At 41.2% G+C, this 20,454-nt stretch overlaps 1 protein-coding gene across 2 annotated transcripts in view; it reads right to left on the reverse strand.

The window, feature by feature from the left end:
* Positions 1-11,941, reverse strand: part of FEZ2 (fasciculation and elongation protein zeta 2) — a 42,080-nt gene extending 30,139 nt beyond the window's left edge. For both annotated transcript variants that reach the window (XM_012788421.3, XM_012788419.3), the window contains exons 1-3: positions 11,641-11,941; positions 7,317-7,425; positions 803-919 (exon numbers count right to left, since the gene is read on the reverse strand). In XM_012788421.3, the coding sequence (XP_012643875.1) occupies positions 803-919; positions 7,317-7,425; positions 11,641-11,894 (480 nt within the window). In that variant the 5' untranslated portion in view covers positions 11,895-11,941. The remainder of the gene's footprint in view (positions 1-802; positions 920-7,316; positions 7,426-11,640) is intronic.
* Positions 11,942-20,454: the final 8,513 nt, after the last annotated feature.

The following is a 20,454-nucleotide window of genomic DNA, read 5'->3' on the forward strand; positions in this document are numbered from 1 at the left end:
CCAACCTGTTATTACCTTGCATTTTAAGCACCACATTCTTTCCAGGCCTAGAACAATCCAACCACAAATACAAACAAGGAGCATCAAAATGACAAAAATTTAATGTACCTTTCTAATGTACTCCTCCCAACCTTGCCATAATATATCTCCTTACTGACCTTGTCTTTCCAGCCTAAGAATAGACTGTGGTAGAATGCACAGCCCGAGTATCCAAGGAATATTTTATTTCAGGAGGAAGCTCTTGCATCACATTACGATAATACAACAGAGGTGGGAAGAGTATTCAGAAAATGAGAGCGCTGATTCGACTGGTTTTAAATGAATACAGAGTTGACATTATGAGAGCATTCCATAACAATAATGCTCACTTCTTTTCTGGGGTACACAATATGTACTCCTAATAAGTGCTAATGATTTTTACCCAGGGTTTTAAAGAAAGTAAATAATTTCTACAGATATTTTATAGTTTGTCCATGCATGGATAAATCTAAAGAAACTAGGAAATTCACATGATTTGTCTGATTTTAAGTAATACCCCTCCTTTAGTAACTCCCTGTACTAACGTGCTGTACTCTTTTAACAATGCTTATGTTGGAAATCTTTCCAAGTAACATAATCCCTTCTGTTTCAGATTGCATATACTTTCTTTTATTTTTCCTCAGTGAAAGAGCTGACTGTTAAGCCTATATAATCAGAAAATATAGGAAAAATAATTCCAAAACCATCAGTTATTGCCACAATAAGAAATCATTTTTCAGCTCTAGGACACCTTTCCTTATGTTAATGAATATCTCCTTTATACCTGATCTGCAGTGAAGAGGGGTTCCTCGTGAACACAGGACACGATGATCGAATGCATATCCAGCTGTTCTCTCAGCTCCTCATCATCTGAGGTATCAAAGAGCAAACTGTCACTTACCTAAAAACAAACACACCCACTGTTAAAAGCAGGACACATTCTAATCAAAACAAAGTCAACATCTTTAGGTAAGAGAGGCTGCAGAGGAAAGCATCTACTGAGAGCTCTCCCTTGAAAGGCAAAAATTGTTATAATCACTCTGAACCAGGCAGTGTGCGCATATTCATCTCAAACAGAAATGAGAGGAATGTAGAATAAACATGAAATTGCTATGACGCTGCGTACATCCCTATTGCCTGATACAGACACATACTCAGCTATTTTTTGCATGGGGAAGAGTGCTATAAAAGCTGATAGATGTGCAGGAAAAAATATGGTATTCATTGGTAAGTTGTAGCAATGAGAAGGGAGAAATGGGGCAGGTTTAGCAACAAATGTTATTCCAATAGTAAGATTGGTCTATGTTATAAATTCTACAGGACACATAAAAATTAATTGCAAACTAATTCAAATATTCTGAGTAAAAGATAAGTAATCAACTCCCTGTAAGACAGATCTGTCCATGAGGGTCACACTTAGCTCTTCCAGTCTAACCTTTCTTCTTCCAAAAATAGAATGTCCCTAGGTTCCAAAAACATCTTAAAACCTAACTGGGCTGGAGAGTCTCCACCACCATTTGCCACCCTGCTCTGTGCCCCAGGAGGCTAACCTTTACAGACTACATCAAAGAATGCCCTTGACACTGGCTTCCAGTTGGGTGTAACACCATTGGCAGACACCAGGAGACTGAAGGGTGGGATGGAGAGGGCTGGGCATTTATTCTCCTGTCTTCCTCCCTGCCAGACTGCCACTTGTCAGCTGTGGCTCTTTACCAAAAGCCACAGCTCTCCTCAACAGACCTCTTCCCCTCCTTAGCTCTTCATGCTCAGGGCTGACTAAAGCACTAGTTGCTATTGCTAGACTTGGTTTCCCTTAACCCTGCCCACATCAATATAAACAGCTCCTTTTACCATGACTTAGAGTTTAGTACTAGTAGTGATAGTAAAAGCCTTACCAGAAAAAAATTCAGCAGATTAAAGTGAACAAGTGAATATCTATCATCTATCTATCTGTCATAACATGACTATTGAGGTAATGAACAGAACTGAAATTAGAACTCCATTCCTCAGAAAGGATTAGCACACACGGAGTTCCCAAAGAACAAATGGGCAACAAGGACTACATAAAAAGCCACTATGTCAGCCTATTACATAGTGTATGTTAAAATTATACAATTTTACCTGGGAAAATTATTTTACCAGTGCAGAGGACGTATATAAAATTGAAAATACAATAGAGTAGATGTAAGTCCCTACTGCTTCTCTAGTTCCTCATATAGGAGAATTGTAAGTTTAACGGTGAACACAGCGCCCAGAACAAGAAGCCTGCAGGTGAGAAGGACCAAGGAAAGAACCCCCGGCATCCTAACTTTCAAACATCAGGCTGGGAGAAGGCTATGTCCACATTTCAGGGTCCACCTAGCACCATATATGCAATCCATGCTGTACCACAGCAATGACATCCCTTCTCCTTCCATTTCTCACTGCACCATCAGCCTAGGAAAGGACTAGCCATGGCCTTCAACACATTATCATGTGATTTCAGAATACTGTGTATAAAACAAGAATCTAAAAGCTTCCAGAAAAAAAAAAAATCACATGAAAAGGATCAGGAATCTAAATGTCATTTGAATTCTCAATAAATAGCAATAATAGATGATAGAAAACAACTGGTGTAATTTGTGTTTCAATAAATTCCACCCTAGAATCTTGTATCCAGCTAAACTAACAATTAGGCAGGAGGTTAGAATTTTCAGACATACACTTCTCAAAAAGTTTACCTCTCATGCACCCTTTCTCCAAAAGCAACCAGGAGGAAAATGAAAAGGAGAAAAGGGTCTAATACAACAAAGAGATGAAGAGAATTCTTGTAATGACAGTGAAGTGAAAATCCCGGAATGATGGATGTGAAGATAAACTAGAGAGTAACCAGTTCAGATTAGAATTGTTACCATAGAACATTAAGAAAAGCAGGAGAGAGCAAAAAAAGTGAAAAAGAGAACAGAGACTGATAAATTAACTAGTGTATTCCATTTACCAAAATGAGTTCTATGGCTCTATCAAGCCTGAATTGTGAGCTAATTATAAACTAAACCACAAAAAAAGCAATTATTCTTACCCTAAGAAAAAAACAAGTAAAAAAAAAAGAGGAAACTTAATCATAATACACCAAAATGAGTCAACTGTGAACATCTAAACAGCAAATATAAATGATAAAGATTAACTTAACCACAAATGTTTGTCACATTAGGAGGATGAGAGAAGGGAAAGTTTTTGTGAGGGTTATAGAGTTGGAGGCTGGAGCAGGAACATGAGAGACCTAACTTCATCCTCTGGGGAGAAAGTAAATGGGTAAAGTCTAAAATTGAAAAAAATAGAATCAAGTAAAATGGTATGAGTATGTTATCTGCTAGAAGGAACAGCTGACGCAGTTCTTGAAAGTGGCTGCCTCTGGTCAGTACAAACCAAAGATGGGGTGAGTGAGGCAAAGGCTGCCTTTTCATTTAAGTCCTATAGGTCTATTTTTCAAACTATGACAGTTATTTCTTTAATAACTTAATTTTTGTAAGGAAGGAGAAACATCAAGACACTAGGCTCTTGACGTGACAGGATGTTTGATTTTAAGACCATAGAAGGAAAGTATGAAAAAGTGCCACAACGTGACCATGATGTGTGGGTGACATTGTGTAGAGCTGACAATTATCTTCATTGATCTTACACTCCAAACACAAGCCCCAGCCCCAATCACTCTTCTACATTATAGTTTGAGAGGCATAGTTTTATTTTTCCCCTCTGACTTATAAATAAAAGTTTTAATTTTAAAATTACTCCTAAGACAGACATGACATGCTATTATCTTCTTCCTGTTTCTACCATTTTTTTTTTCTTTAAGAGATAGGGTCTCACTCTGTTGCCCCAGCTGGAGTGCACTGGTGCCATCATAGCTCACTGCAACCTCGAATTCCTGAGCTCAGGCAATCCTCCTGCCTCAGCCTCCTGAGTAGATGGGACTACAGCTGCATGCTACACACACCCAGCCAATTTTTTAAATTATTTTAGAGGCAGGGTCTCACTATGTTTGCCCAGGTTGGTCTCAAACTCCAGGCCTCAAGTGATTCTCCCACCTCAGCCTCCCAAGGTGCTGGAATTGTAGGGATGAGCCACTACGTGTGGCCCTGTTTCTACTCTTTAAGATACAAAGATGCATTTTAAAAGTCCCTGTCCTTGAAAACATGCACATGGAAGGAGGAAGAAGGCAAAGAAAATGTTCCTAAGCCAAAATGAATTGGAAGCATTCTATCACATAAGGATATTCAAGAATGGCACCAGATTTAGAACAGGTTTACAGCAACTGCCAAAACACATGAGTAATACCAGTAAACTATTAGAATAAATTTCCATGACAACAGAAATAATGATCCCAGATCATCTTTCCAGAGAGGCAGCCAAGTCCATTCCCCACAGAGATGGCATATGCTAAGGGCTGGAATCCCTCTCAGGCTTTGAAAACTAACCTTGGCTGTCACGGGTAGCATTATTCACTCTCCCATTCGGCATAAATGTGCCTTCTTTTTGCCAAGCATTCCCATCGCTCCTGCCTATGCCAGAGTTAGATACAGAGCTGGTGGTACTGTATCCCTGTATAAAATTAAAGATACATCAAATGCAAAAAATGCACCTAGGTAAGAATTTGGAATATACCACTTCAGTTGTCTTACTCTAGAAAAGACTCATCAAACTTAGTTAGAAGTGTGCCATCTTAACCTTCAATGAAAAAAATAAATAAAACACTGAAATCTAGCAAACTAGTTTTCCTGAATGTTTTTCTCATCTTAACACAAAAAAATTTAAAAATCCCCTTTCTCAAGAAAAAATTTCATATACACTCTGTTTTACAACTAGAATAATCTAAAGAATGCTTTCGAAAGGAAAATTTTATATAGCTCAGTCATGGAAAGAACAGAGCACCCAGGTGAAAATGGCAAATACAATAAGTTTCCCAGGTTAAAAAAAAAAACTTAATTATATACTATGTAACAGAATGACATGATTACTTCTTACATAGTCCTTGTCACCCATTTGCTCTTCAGAACTCCACGTGTGCTAATCCATCCTGAGGAACAGAGTTCTAATTTCAGTGCTATTCATTTCATCACCAGAATAGTCATGTCACGACAGATAGAATCCAGATGGATGATCACTTGTCCACGCTAATCCGCTGCATTTCTCCAGGTAAGGATGTTAGTATCACTACTAGTACTAAACTCTAAAGTCATTACTAATCACCACCTTGGCTATACCATAACTTCGGCATTGAGAACATTCAAAAGGTAGGAAAAGAGAATTAATTCTCAAGATGCAATCTAAGAACAATACAAGTAGTACAGTCCCTTAGTATCCATGGGGATTGGCTCCAGGATACACCCCCCCAAATACCAAAATCCACAGATGCTCTAGTCTCTTATACAAAATGGGCTAGTATTTCCATATAATCTACACATACCCTCCCATACACTTTAAATCATATCTAAATTACTAATAATACTTAATACAATGTAAATGCTATGTAAATAGTTGTTATACTATAAAATAGTTGTTATACTATAAAATGGTATTTTTTATTTGTATTATTTATATTGTATTGTTACCAACTGTACATTTCATTCAATGAAATTGGATTAGAGTGCCCCATTCCTGCTGCTAACGTTCTTCTCTTGGAAACTATGAAAGAAACTCCACTATGCTATCTTCTAATATGTCAAAAAAGTACTCATGGCTTCTGTGGGTTCAGTGGCTTCAGCACTATTTTAAATAATATAGAAAGTAGGAAAAAAAAAAAACCTTTCCATCATGATCTCGACCTTACAGTCTCACTGATAAGGTTATTCCCTCAACAAACAGATGTCTTGGTACTCACTATGTGCCAGGCAGTGGTAGTTACTAAAAAGACAAATACAAAGACATTTGTCTGTTGGGAAGTCACAATCTAATGACAGACATAAGATTAATAGAACGCAGTAATGATTTTACAGAGACATGGACTAAGTGCTGCAGGGACTAGCACCCAAGAGACAACGGGATTAAATTCTGTGGGACAGATAACAAGTCCTTTAACAGTTCAAATCCTCACAAGTGTCACCAGTTCCCACAGAGAGGAGCATGTTTTCCTTCCATGCAGGGATTTAGGCCATGGCTAAATGACCATCTGTCAGAGATGCTGGAGGTGGGGACTCCCCCCAAGTGAGAGGCTGGATTAAGTGTCCTTTAAAACCCCTTCCAACTCTACAATTGTATAATTCCATGAGATCAGCAAAGGCTAAAACAGTAATAGGAAGCTTCAGAAAGGAAGGGAAACTTGAACTAAGTCCAAAATGATAGCTAGGACCTAAATAAACAGAAGACAAAACAGGTGATACTTTGTATGCCAGGTCGGTCTGCAAAGCTTAATGGGGTTAATTTAACAATTGCAACAAATAGCAAGATTTCTATATATACTAAATACTGGGAAATACAGTCACAGAATTCTATATTTCACTAAAAAACATTAGCAGCAGGCTTTTCTGAATCACATATTTAAGAAAATCATTTTCATGAAACATTAACAATACCATTTAAAATACTGACAGCCCTACTGCATTATACTCCCAATAATCACACAATTATACTTGTAATGAAATATAGAGCATGCCAGAAGCCCTGGCATGAGTTTACACCGTTATTTGGTAAGGAACTTAAACAGTCTGGCTCTGAAATTTACATAATTTGGCTATGTTTCTCATCAGCTTTAAACAAACTTAACACTATGATTTTCTACTTCAAGTAAGTCTCTGCCTTTTTCTGGCCCCCTTGCTATCCTGACACTGGTGCTCACACTTCTTACTCAAGGCGTCTTCACTTTACAAAACTAAATGCACACAGAAGCCCCAAGCATGACAAGTTAACTATGAAGCATTAAAAAGCCAAGAACTGAAATATCTTTTAGATTCCCCAACATTCATACAAGTACATAATCCCTTGACAATATGTCATGTCCAGCAGCTCACTCCATTCATTAAGAAGTTAACCCCATGTTGACATTCCAATATCCTCACAATATTAAATCAAAGGCTAGCATCTTTACTCAGTGTTCTCAACACATCGAAATTGTGATGGAAATGTAGCTAACCATACAAAAGTCTGTGTGTGCTGGGGAAGAACTGAAAGCATGTGCTAGCAAGGTGACAGCCAAGATGGCAAGAGAGAGCCACTCCAGTTGCTACAAGCTTGGAAATAAGAGGCAAGTCAGTGAATCTGTGTTAAACAGAAATGCTATTGTTTTAGTGCCATTATCAGGATCATCAGTTCAATTCCTAACTTACCCCTTTTTCTGAGAGGTTCAGAGTAAGCAAATGCAATGTCCTAGTATGCGAGGATTTCCAGTCTACAGGCATCACATTTCCATAATTATCTGTCAGGGCATTCCAAATCCTTAAAAAGAAGAATACTACAATCAATGAAAGTTCACATGCCACATGTCCTTTTTTAAATAAATACTCGGTGATAGAAGATCACCAAATATCAAAGCAAAAAACCACCAATGTAATAGTCTCCTAAATAAGATAAGTATACAATTGGGCTGGCAAGAAGTCCTGCGAGAAAGTAAAATGATATGGAAAACTTTGCCAAAATCAGTAGCTGACACTTAACTGTACTATGTCTTGGGCATTATTCTGAGCAGTTTACATATACTGTTAACTCATTTAGTGCTCAAAGACAACATTATGAGTAGGAACCATTATATCCCCATTTTACAGATGAGTAGACTAAAGCACAGCAAAGTGAAACAATGTTTCCAGGGCCACACAGGTAGTAAATACACTGCATTGCACTTACTTTTCTTCTGCAACTTCCACACATATAGAATCTCTCTCTAAGCAAAGGTTTTTCAATCCTTTCTAGAGATTCAGTCTCAATGTGCCATCAGGATTTAGTAGCTAATTTGTAACATAAGAGGCTAAAGATTAAGACAGATGAAATGAAAGGGGAGAGAGAGGGAGTTCAGTAAAATGCATGAGGTTATATGCAGTGCAGTTACCCTACCTTATCATCAGACAGCACTATGGGGAGGCAGGAGGATAAAATGGAAGAGCACTGGACTAAGACCGAGAGAACAAACATGTGTCTCTGTTCTTCCTCAAACAAGTCTTTGGCCAAGTCCCTTAACCTCTCCAGGTACCAGCTGGCCTTCTATAAAGTGAGAGGCTTGGACAAGCAGCATTCTTTCCAGCTCCATTGCCTGAAGCATTGTTTCAAATGAGTTGTACTAATGAAAGTCTCAAACCATACCAGATAAGAACAGCAAACTATTTCATGACCAAAATTCAGGTCTCAGTACCAAAGTAATAAACAGCATAATAAAACATGACCTTTTATGAAATAAATACAAATGAGAGGAAATTTAATTGGGGTAAATAAGGCTAAAAACTACACATATGAGCTACTTACTTACTGGGGGGTATATACAACCATGTTGTAAAGGAAAAAAAATCCTAAAATTTATAACAAGTATTTAATCATGAATAAGCCATCCAATGATGGTATAGGCTTTCTCTCCAACTATGTAAGCCACTAGGATACAAAAACAATCGTAGTAGGGGCATAGACATAAGAATGAAAGTTTAAAAATAGAGAAGCAACATACTTGATTTAATGAATAGAGACTTGGTGCTAAAGAGAAGCAACAGGACTGCAACTGCCAAAAGCAAAACATCCCAAATGATGTTTGGCTTTAAAATGTGCATTAGCTTCAATGAAAATGTGAATCCCAAAAGCTGCAGAAGACTGGGTTGCTTACCCAGCAACCCTCCCATATGCATGGGTCATTCTACCGGAATCCTACCTCCTCTAATGCCAGTGAGGTGGAATTAGATGCAATGCCTGCTAAATTTGCTGGGCTTCTAGCCCATACTTTTCTGGGTACAAAATTTTCAAATACTGAATAACTGACTACATCCCTAACCTTGGTCAGGGACTTGAGTAGGATATTCTAAAAGGTGAAGACAGTCCAGAGTTTGGGGAGTTTTCTTTGTCCACGTGTTTGCTCTTTCTTAAATGAGGTTATAAGAAAAGGACAAGTGGAGTGGACTACTTCACCTAGAAGAAGTAACCTCAGGTGAGTCTGATCTGTCAAGAAAATGAAGGTTAATTAACAGCCCTCCATTTCACAGAGGTCAGAACAATTGTAGTTGGAAGGACACCGGGCCAACTTTAATGAAAGATTTCTAGAATTCTCCAGTGAAGGCATATGAACTGCCTTCATTTTTATCATAAAGTACTACAAAAGTCAAAAACCACCAGTAGGACAGCTCCTCTGTAAGGAGGTCAAAGTCTTGCTGCCATTGAATCTTGCATAATACCATCCCCTAAAGTAAAACCTCGGTAGATAAATACAATCCATATTTAACCAAAATTAAAACTGAGTGTGAGATTCAGAGAAGTTAAATAAAGTGCCCTAAGGTAAGGTAATATCTGAATGAAAAAAATTCTCAACTGTCTTTAGTGAAAGGAGCTAGAATGGACCCTATCAGGCAATGGTGAACATATTTATGTCATAGAGAGGGGACAATGACAGTGATCACCAGCCCCCAACTACCAAAAAGAGAGATGTCTTATGCATTCCCAAATCAAGATATGCATTACCACCAACATATAATCTACGAAAAACCATTATCCAGAGTAACAAAATATTTGTTTAAGCAAAGACTAAAATAAACTACTTTCCAGACAGTCTAGGGGAAGCATAACCAGGGACTCATAATTGTCTGTACAATCTACAAATGTGTGTTAAGTTACTTTTTTATTTTAGAGATGGGGTCTCGTTCTGCATGACCATACCTCACTGCAGCCTCAAACTCCTGGGCTCAAGGGATCCTCAGCCTTCCAAGCAACTAGGACTACAGGTGTGACTTGCCTGGCTAATTTTGTTTCATTGGAGATGGGGTCTCACTGTGTTGCCCAGGCTGGTCTCGAACTACTGACCTCAGTAGATCCTCCTGCCTCAGCTTCCCAGATAACAAGGACTACAGACATGTGCCACCATACTCGGCAGTAACTTACTCTTGATACATCCAAATACATAATAAATATACAGAAATTTTTAAATCCAGAATGTGTCCTGAGTTTTAGTGATTCAGAGTATATAAATCTAAATACACCCAAGCTTACCTTCTCTTTGGGAATAGACTTTCAAAAATGTTATCTTTTGCTATTGACTGCATGCATATGTGTATATAAAATCCACTTATAAACTTTTCCCTTCTCTACACCTGGGCAGAACACTGTACAGAGGAACCAATAAAAAGAGATGGCCTTCAAACACAGTCCAGCCTGCCCCCTGCTCAGCCACCTTTGCAGAGCCCCATTCCCAACCCCTTCTTTTCTAGCTTCCTACCCTATTCCTGATAGATTTGATTCACAGAGGAAAGGAGAGCACCTGGCTGGAGCCCTTTTCTACATCCATGGCTCCTTCTCTCTCAAGAATTCTTCCCTGACCTAGTCTCTGCATCCCATCAACGCCCTCAGAACCCACCCATCCCTTCCCAATCCTCAGTGTGTACTCCACTCATTCTACCTTCGGCCTCTCCAGGGGCTCCTCTCCCCGTGCACACACAACGTGCTCAAGTTCCCTCACTCCCACCATTCCCTTTACCGTCTTTTGGGATAAAACCGTGGTATGTAATTACAACTCTTACTTTACTAAATTATAATTGGGGCTCAGGGTGGTTAAAAAAGTGCGCTCCCCTCCTCCAGTTCTCCTAAATCCCTGTGCATTACCAATCATTGCACTTAGGTGATTCTGTAACTATCACTTATTTATGTACTGGACTCTCCACCAAGGTATGAAATCCTTGCCATGAATGACCAGAGCCTTTCGTTTTCGCCTCTGTGATGGCTTGCACTCCACCTCGCCTCTCAGGCCCCACAGATTCCTGTGCGTAAATGCTGCCTTGCACGTTGGTGCCATTGCACAGGCTATATCCTCGACCTAGAATGCTAGATGTTTCTTCACCTGCCAAGCAAACTCCCGCTCATCCATCGGGACCCACTCTGCACATTTCTTCCTCTGTGAAGTCTTTTCTGACTCTCCCCCAGGTACACCCTATCAAATCTCCCATATTTGGCACATATATCCATCAGAGCACTTACTGCACCCATATAAGAATTGTTTACAAATCTCCCATCCTACGTCGCGCCCTCCTTGACAGGGGCAATGTCCAGGCATTTTGGCATTCCCAGTGAGTGCGAAGCAGACCTGCCGCTTAGCAGGCGCTTACTGAGTATGCGAACTGAATGAATGAAAGGCCACACACGTGCGCAGGAGGCGCCGTCTGTAACTACGCGCTCTGCACGGGAGAATCCCCCCTAAACCCAACGAAGGTTTGGTTTCGAGGCAGGAGGGGACAGGCGGAGGTTTAAGGGGCCGCGGCGGGCGGGAAGCTGGGGATTTAACCCGCGGAGCGTGCCGAGGCCGACAGCCCGGAGGCGGCGGCGGGGCTGGAGGGCGGGACTCCCGCGTCCATGGAGGCGGAAGGAGGACGCAGGAGGAGCCTGCGGCCGGAGTCCAGCCAAGGCTGCTGACAGGGCCGGCGGGCAGGGCGGGGGGCAGGGGAGGCGCCCGCCCGCCCCGGCGGGGCCCGCACTCACTCGTCCCCCTGCAGGAGGCTGCGCTCGGTGATGGGCCGCACGGCCGCCCGCGGGGGCTCGGCGCCCGGACCCGGGGGGCGGAAACACAGGCTCAGCTTCTCCTCCAAGCTGCAGGCCAGCGCCGGGAAGCCGTCGCCGCCCCCGCCCGCCCCGGCCCCGGCCTCGGGGCTCGCGTTACAGTTTTCCTGGTCCTGGAGGCTCCGGGCCGGCTCCTGGAACTCATAGAAATCCTGCCAGTCCCCGTCCGCCGCCATCGCCGCCCGGTGCAGCCGCGCGCCCCGCCCCGGCCGGCCCAGCCCCAGAGCCCCGCCCCCGGGCCCGCCCCTCCTGGAGCCCCGCCCCCGGGCCCGCCCCTCCGGGAGCCCCGCCCCCGGGCCCGCCCCTCCGGGAGCCCCGCCCCGGCCGGCCCAGCCCCAGAGCCCCGCCCCCGGGCCCGCCCCTCCTGGAGCCCCGCCCCCGGGTCCGCCCCTCCTGGAGCCCCGCCCCTCTGGGAAGCCCCGCCCCGCCCAGGACCTTGCCCTTTCTTAAGTCTGCCTGGAGTTGACCGCGGGTGCCCATAGGAAGACCTTAACTGCGTTGAGTCACTTCCTATATTTACTATCATTTAGGAATAACTTCCCTCATAGCTTCCCTTACTATTGATAGAAACCTGGCCTAAACAAGGCTAAAATAAAGAACTTCTTTAAACTTGCCGTGTAGCGTCATATTGTGCTGGAAGTCTTTTCCCCAGGTAACCTGCTCCTTTTGTAACTTTACAACCGGAATAACAGCCAGAGTCACTGGGAAATGTTTAAGTGGTACTGAAATGCATTCCACAAATATTTTCTGTCTCCCACGTGAAAGTACCTGCTAGATTCTGTGGAACATACAAAGATGAATAATTATGAGAGTCAATATTTGCCAAGCACTTAGAACAATGCCTGACAGTAGATAATCATGTGTATGTTGTATAACTAATATTAATACATGGGTGCTTCCTACAAAGAGCTTACAATGTAGTTGGAGTGATAAGACTAACAGGAAATCGTTTAAACCTTATAAAAAGTAAGTGATTGGGGCATAGGAAGTTATTGTTTAATGGGTATAGTGTCAGTTTTGCAAAATGAAAAGAGTTCTGTAGATGGTGGTGGTGATGGTTGTATTACAATGTGAATGTACTTAATGCCACTGAACTGTACACTTAATGGTTAAGATGGTATTTTGGAAATAGTTTTTTATTGTGGTAAAATACACATGGGGAAAAAGTAAATATTAGCATAAGAAAATGAATATGCAGAAGCAATAAATGCTCAGGAGTTGATAGGAGTGATCTCTTCGGACTGGAGTAATCAAATACTTGATTTAGAAGGTGGGCTGTAGTTGTGATGAAAGATGAGCACTTAGTTTGTAAAATAAATCTGAAGTTAATAATAGAAATAACTTTTTTCCCTAGTAAGCTTTGTCCCTTTCTTGACAGCATGGAAACTCATCTTCAAGAATACATGTTAATGCCAAAATTGTCTTGTTTACTATTTTAAGAAATGTTGTATTCACTTCAGTGATTTGTCCCATATTAAACAAAATGCTTCCATGATTGAGTCTAAGAAACTGTTGATCATAAACCAAGGAAAATGTTCCCTATTTCCTTCGAAACCATAAAGGGAGTGGATGTTAGCTCTTCTTAGCCAAGACCTAGAACTAATCATTAAACAGTAGCTTTTGAATTGATGAGAAAACATTCTGACTCAGCAGATATTCACCTATCTCAATATAACTCAAAAGTGATGCTCTAAAAGTTTCAAAGAGCTATTTTTCTCTAGATAGTCAATACACGTTAAGTTAAACAAAACTTTTGAGTTGACTCAGATTCTCCAAGTTATGTACATAGCTAATGCAAATTTTTTTCTTGGCTCATATCTCCATTTACCGATATGTTGTATGTATTTGTGAGTGAAAATGAAAATTACTTTTAGAACCCAAATGTAGCACTTACAAATTTTTCATATGCTTTTAAATAAATTGCCACTAGATTAGCTCTCATGGTCTTATATTATTCTAGTGAAAGTTTCCACACAGGATGCTTTTTACTTTTAATTAAATGCAAATTACTTGTTATCACCCTAGACACTTTGAATACCCCATTGAGAAAACAAGATTAAAATCACTTTTCTTAGTCAATTGATGTTTGCACACCCATAGTAACCTTGGCACTCAGCACAAGCTATAAAAATGCTCCTATGAGAAGTGTCTGTGAGAAAACACTGTATCAATGGATTTGCCACTTTATGGAGACAGAGCAATGAGATTAGAAACTATAGGATGGAATAAAATGTTAATTGGTGTTTTTGTAGATTTTAAACAGTTACTGTAAACACAAAAGAGTAACAGCAGAAACCAGCTTAAGTGGTGGCATATTTGTAACCAGGTAAAATTATAAAGTAGCAATGTTTCTCTTCAATGCCTTCCACCACTTTTCTCCCCGTGTAGTACCTGGGGACTTCAGGCTGCCCCACAGCCTCCCAGGACATACTGTAGGAGGTCATGTTCCACCCAGGTTGTAGATCCATGCTCTTATGCCCACCCTTTACTTTAGCTCCTTTGGGTACTTGACCCCCACCCCCGCCCTTTTCCCCCACCAAGAGAATCCAGCTCCATGCTACTATTCCCTAAACCCCTTCACTTCATATTTACTGACAGCAACCTCAGTCCATTTTCCAGCAGCTCTCCTACCCGCAAGCCAAATTCTACATTCCTACACTGCCAAAAATCTGGCAAAACCACAGGCTTCCTGACAGCCTCATCTGTTTAAAACAGTCCATCAATACCCAAAGGCATCCAATTAAAAAGAGGTTCTTTCACTTCATTTTATCTCACATAACACAATTCTACTAATTTGTCCACCCAAATCTATTTATTTTGGACCTTTTATTTCCTACCAACTCCTAGAAGCCACAAGAAAATGAACATGTATAAACATGTTTGCTCACATGATATATTAAGAAAAGTTAGCCTGTAGATTAAATTTTCAGCACTTGATTCAAAATTAGAAAGGGAATACAGAGTAACATTTAAAGAGAGTTTCATAGCACTTGAGCATTATGTTAAAATGAATCATTTAAGATGGAAAATGTTATTTCTCTGACTCAACAATGCATTTAAATTATACACATATACAATCACAGATGAAATTTAAATAACAAAAACTGGAAAACTAGATTACTCAACATATAGACCACCTGTCTTAACCTGTTTTGTGTTGCTAAAACAGAATACCACAGACTGAGTGATTTGTAACAAAAAGAAATTTGTTTCTCACAGTTCTCAAGGCTGGGAAGTCCAACATCAAGGTGCTGACATCTGGTGAGGCCCTCATGCTGTGTCATCCCATGGTCTGGAGGCAGAAGGGCAGGGGAGTGAGAGAGCAGAAGACAGAAAGGAAGCCAAACTATCCTTTTATCAGGAATGTACTCCTGCCATAATCAACACACTCCTGAGATAATGCTGTTTATTCTGTGCATTGCCCGAATGATCTAACCACCTCTTAAAAGTCTCACCTTTCAACATGGTTGCATTTGGAATGAAGTTTCCAACACATAAACTTTGGGGGACACATTCAAACCATAGGACCTGAGGATATAATCAGTCAGAAAATACAAGAACTGCAAAAGGAAGAAATAAACTATGGGATACAAGACCAGAAAATATCTGGTTGTCAAAGTATCATATTTAGCAAATGCTAGAGGCATTATAAATAAAGCAAAAGATAAGGAGAGGGTAGATAAATGGAAATTTCTTGATAAAAACCAAGCTAGGCCGGGCGTGGTGGCTCACGCCTGTAATCCTAGCACTCTGGGAGGCCGAGACCAGCGGATTGCTCGAGGTCAGGAGTTCAAAACCAGCCTGAGCAAGAGTGAGACCCCGTCTCTACTATAAATAGAAAGAAATTAATTGGTCAACTAATATATATAGAAAAACATTAGCTGGGCATGGTGGCGCATGCCTGTAGTCCCAGCTACTCGGGAGGCTGAGGCAGGAGGATCGCTTGAGCCCAGGAGTTTGAGGTTGCTGTGAGCTAGGCTGATGCTACGGCACTCACTCTAGCCTGTGCAACAAAGCAAGACTGTCTCCAAAAAACAAACAAACAACAACAAAAAAAAAAAAACCAAGCTAATTGCCAAGTCTGTTTAATAAGAAGGCAAAAATGAACTGATGAAACAAAAGTAAAAAGGATTTAGAAATCTGTATGTTGGCTCAAGAATTTAAGGTAGGTTGCTTGCTTGACAAAAAGGAAAAGGTAGCTTCTCCCCATTTTTTCTCCAGTAAAAATAAAGAAATTTTTGAGTGATCAAAGACCACAATCTAGCATTTATTAATAGAGAGTATTTCATTGCAGCTATTCAAGTTTGCTAGGGATAAATCTTCAAGTTTGCTAGTGAGCAGCCACATCTTCCATTTTCATGATTAAGTTGGAGTCTTGATCAAGGTGACTGGCCACAGCTGCACCTTTACAAGGTACCAAAATAGCTGGATAGGGAAGACACAGCCAAGTATGTGTCTGGTTGTGCGCTGGGTAATCAAATGCAGGACCACAGAAAGTTAAGTGGAAACAACCATTGACAGTAGCTATTTATCTGACAAATCTTTCATCATCCCTCCTAGTTTTGCCTCTAATTAAATCTGCATTTTATACAATTATGTAAATTAACTTCACTGAAAAGTAATACAGAATTAGTAAAATAAACTATGTCACTAGTGGACTGAAGTTTCAGAGAGGCATTTGAGGCACTAATTTGAGGAGGGGGAAAAAAAAAAAATCAACAGAGATGAGAAACCTCACTCTGGCCCATACAGGGGAGAAAAAAAAGAAAGATGAAGAAAGGAGCCCTTCAAGAAAACAGAATATGACCATTTCCCACTGGAGGGAGGGATGGGCAGAATAAGGAGAAAAAGCAGAAAAAGGTTACATGGAGCACAATGACAGACTGTTAGTAGGTGGTGACACCATAGTAAAGTAACAAGGCACACCTGGAGACTAGGTGACATCAAAAGAGGCACCAACAGGTTTATGGGGAGAAATAGACAATTTCTATTAGGCAATTCAGAGGCATTTGCAATTGAAGAGAATCAAAGATCCTTGGATTACATTTGGGTAGATAAATGGATTGTATGAATGATTACACTTTGTGTCTGGTTGAACATTTAATGTTAGTATATACATTATGTTCTGTTTTCTATTTCTACTATACTTAGTATTGTAAATTTCTTATAAGAGTATTTGTCCCAAATTTTTATAGTCTCAAGTGTTAGGAAAAGGGAACCATGCCATCCAGCCATACTCCCCCAAAATAAGCTAGAGGAATCCCTCAATATTTGCACTGATGTCAGAAGCATGAGCATTAAAATTAACGTGTCCTGTTCCTTTGGAATTTTATTTTCTCAGGCCTTTGTTTTTCAATTGTTTTCTCCCAAGTTTTGATGGTCAGATGTTAAAATTTCTTTTACAATCTTTAGATAAGGAAAATTTCATTATAAGTAAGGCAAAGATGAGGAGAGACTAAGGATAGCTATATCTATTTCACATGTAAAATTATAATTTTAAAAACTAAATTTAACAGTTTTTTTTTTTAAGTGTGATCAAAATGTCTTGATAGCAAACAAGCCGCACCAATATTACTGTGTCAATCAAAATCTTATATACCTAAATACCACCTAAGTCACACAAGGGTTAGATCTACAAAAGCAAAACAAAGTAGCCTATTAAGACAATTGTTTACATAATTTAAGCAAACACATGTAATTACTCACTTTTCTGCTTGATTTGACTAGTGTAGACACAAAAGCTAGTCATTTATAATCTGACATTAAAGTGTTAAGACTAGATGATTTGTGAATTCCTTGTTATTTTTGTTTTTTTGTTTTGTTTTGTTTTTTGAAACAAAGTCTCGCTCTGTTGCCCAGGCTAGAGTGCCATGGCGTCAACCTAGCTCACAGCAACCTCGAACTCCAGGGCTCAAGCAATCCTTCTGCCTCAGCCTCCTGAGTAGCCGGACTACAGACATGTGCCACCACGCCCGGCTAATTTTTTCTATATATTTTTAGTAGAGATGGGACCTCACTCTTGCTCAGGCTAGTCTTGAACTCCTGAGCTCAAATGATCTGCCCACCTTGGCCTCCCAGAGTGCTAGGATTACAGGCGTGAGCCACCACGCCTGGCCTATTTTTGTTTTCTTAACCCTGTATAGTTTGTTTTTTAATTTTTTAAATTTCAGCATATTAGTGGGGTACAAATATTTAGGTTACATATGTTGCCTTTGCCCCACCCAAGTCAGAGCTTCTGTTATTTCTGTTTAAAGAAACAAACATTAGTTATATTCTGTGTTAGAGAGAGTAGCTTTGTAACTCTGAAGGACAGACTTGCTCTTTGGAAAACTGGACTAGCGTATACCCTGAATGTCTCTGAGTCTCACCAAACTGGGAGTTCTGATGGTCTAAATTATTATCAGTGTCTGAATTTCATCAGCTCATTCACCCTCACCTGTGGAAATGCAGGCCTCCAGGTGTCACAGTCCGAGTCATGTCACCAAAGATGTCAGGTGGGAGTCTGCCCTCAGTTCTTGGTGTGCTCTTGGTTAAAGAATGACCAGACACACCAAAGTGTCAAGTCCAGACAATTATGTCAGTCCTCTAACTCCTTTCTTGGAAAAATCACCAGCAAGGCCAATATGACAGAGTAACCTCAGGCAGGGAGCAATTTCACACGAGCAGCAATTTATTGTTGACTAAAACGGGTCTGTCTCTATGAGCAGAGAGAGATAGACCAACTCACCGACCCGCTCACTTCTGGGATTGTTTCCTTTTATTAGCACAGTCTGGAGGCGGGCTCGTGGGAGGTGTGGGATATTATCAAATGATCAACAGGTGTCCTCAAAATTCCATCTGTGTATATGAGCTCCCTCTAAGAAAGCCCACCTGGGGGTGGTAAACCACAATGTAGAGTCAATCTAATGGCGTATTAATTACTCTTGGGTTACTCTCTAAAGCTTAGGTCACTTTCTGAAGCTTATGCCTGGGCTGAGGAATTCTCAGATTGACAAAGCATGCCCTCTTTCCCCAGCTGTAGCAGTTGCTCAGGATAGGATTAAGGGCGGGGCAGCACCAACGTGGAGTGCCCACCCTTATCCTTCTTCCCAGGTGGAGCAATTGCACGAAACAGCACCAAAACAGGGAACCCTTGTGCCAAGAAGAGCCGGAGATCCTACCTACCTACCTTACCAGGCACCCACGATGCCTCTGTTGTGCTCTTAATACCCTCAGCTCAGCGGGTAAGTGTATGTTGGCGAGGGCAGGCACTCAGCCTTCTCTTCTTGTTATGGGCTAAACTGCATCCCCTCAAAATTCATAGCTGAGGCCCTAAGCCCTCATACCTCAGAATATGACTATATTTGGAAATAAGACCTTCAAGGAGATGATTAAGTTAAGATGAGGTGGGTTTGGGGGTATGCCCTAGTCCAGTCTGACTGGTGTCTTTATAAGAGGAGGAAATTTGGACACACAAGGAAATACCAGGGATGCAGGCACACAGAGGAAAGGCCAAATGAGGACACAGTGGGATGGCAGGCAGTCATCTGCAGGTCAAGGAGAGAGCCCTCACCAGAAACCAACCCTGCTGGCACCTTGATCTTAGCCTTCTAGCCTCCAGAACTGTGAGGAAATAAATTGCTGTTGCTTAACCTGCTCAGTTGTGGTATTTTTGTCATGGCAGCTTTTGAAGACTAATACACCTTCCAAAGTCATCCCAGTGGTTCCTGGGAGTCTTCACAGGGCTCGGGATAAATATGATTCTGTTCCCCACGGCTTCTTTGTCAGCTTTGAGTATTGTTTTTTTCTAGAAATAACAGAGCAACTGGGGGTTAAATGGATGACTTACTAATAGATCTTTCCCCCTGTCCCATTTCCTACCTACAGGAGAGAAGACTAGAAATTGTAAAGAATTTAGGCCGGCGAGGTGGCTCACACCTGTAATCCTAGTACTCTGGGAGGCCAAGGCGGGAGGATTGCTCAAGGTCAGGAGTTCGAAACCAGCAAGAGCGAGACCCTATCTCTACTAAAAATAGAAAGAAATAAATTGGCCAACTAAAAATATATAGAAAAAATTAGCCGGGCATGGTGGTGCATACCTGTAGTCCCAGCTACTCAAGAGGCTGAGGCAGGAGGATCGCTTGAGCCCAGGAGTTTGAGGTTGCTGTGAGCTAGGCTGATGCCATGGCACTCTAGCCCGAGCAACAGAGTGAGACTCTGTCTCCGAAAAAAAAAAAATAGAAGAAATTAATTGGCCAACTAAAAATATATAGAAAAAATTAGCCGAGCATGGTGGCACATGCCTGTAGTCCCAGCTACTCGGGAGGCTGAGGCAGGAGGATTGCTTGAGCCCAGGAGTTGGAGATTGCTGTGAGCTAGGCTGATGCCACAGCACTCTAGCTGGGGCAACAGAATGAGACTCTGTCTCAAAAAAAAAGAGAGAGAGTCACTGAGATTCAGAGGTGTCACCCAGATTGAGAGGGGCTGGGTCTGCTCCCCTCTCAAGCCAAGTGAGAGGGCTTCCTGAGAACCAGAAAGTAGGCAGAGATTGCAAGAAGGATAAACAGTGTCCTTCTCTCCAGCTAGATGGTTACTTAGATGAAGGACCTGCATCCTGTTGCCCCCATGATCACAGAGTGGGACACCATGAGAGAGTTCTTGGGAGAGACTGATTTAAGTTCCCTAGAGTTTGGAGGGCATATGAGAAGTTAAGAACTGAGGCTAACTCTTGCCCAGAGAATTCTGAAGGCAGGGGGA

Source organism: Microcebus murinus, chromosome 3 (genome assembly GCF_040939455.1).
Source record: "Microcebus murinus isolate Inina chromosome 3, M.murinus_Inina_mat1.0, whole genome shotgun sequence".
In the NCBI taxonomy this organism is placed as follows: domain Eukaryota; kingdom Metazoa; phylum Chordata; class Mammalia; order Primates; family Cheirogaleidae; genus Microcebus; species Microcebus murinus.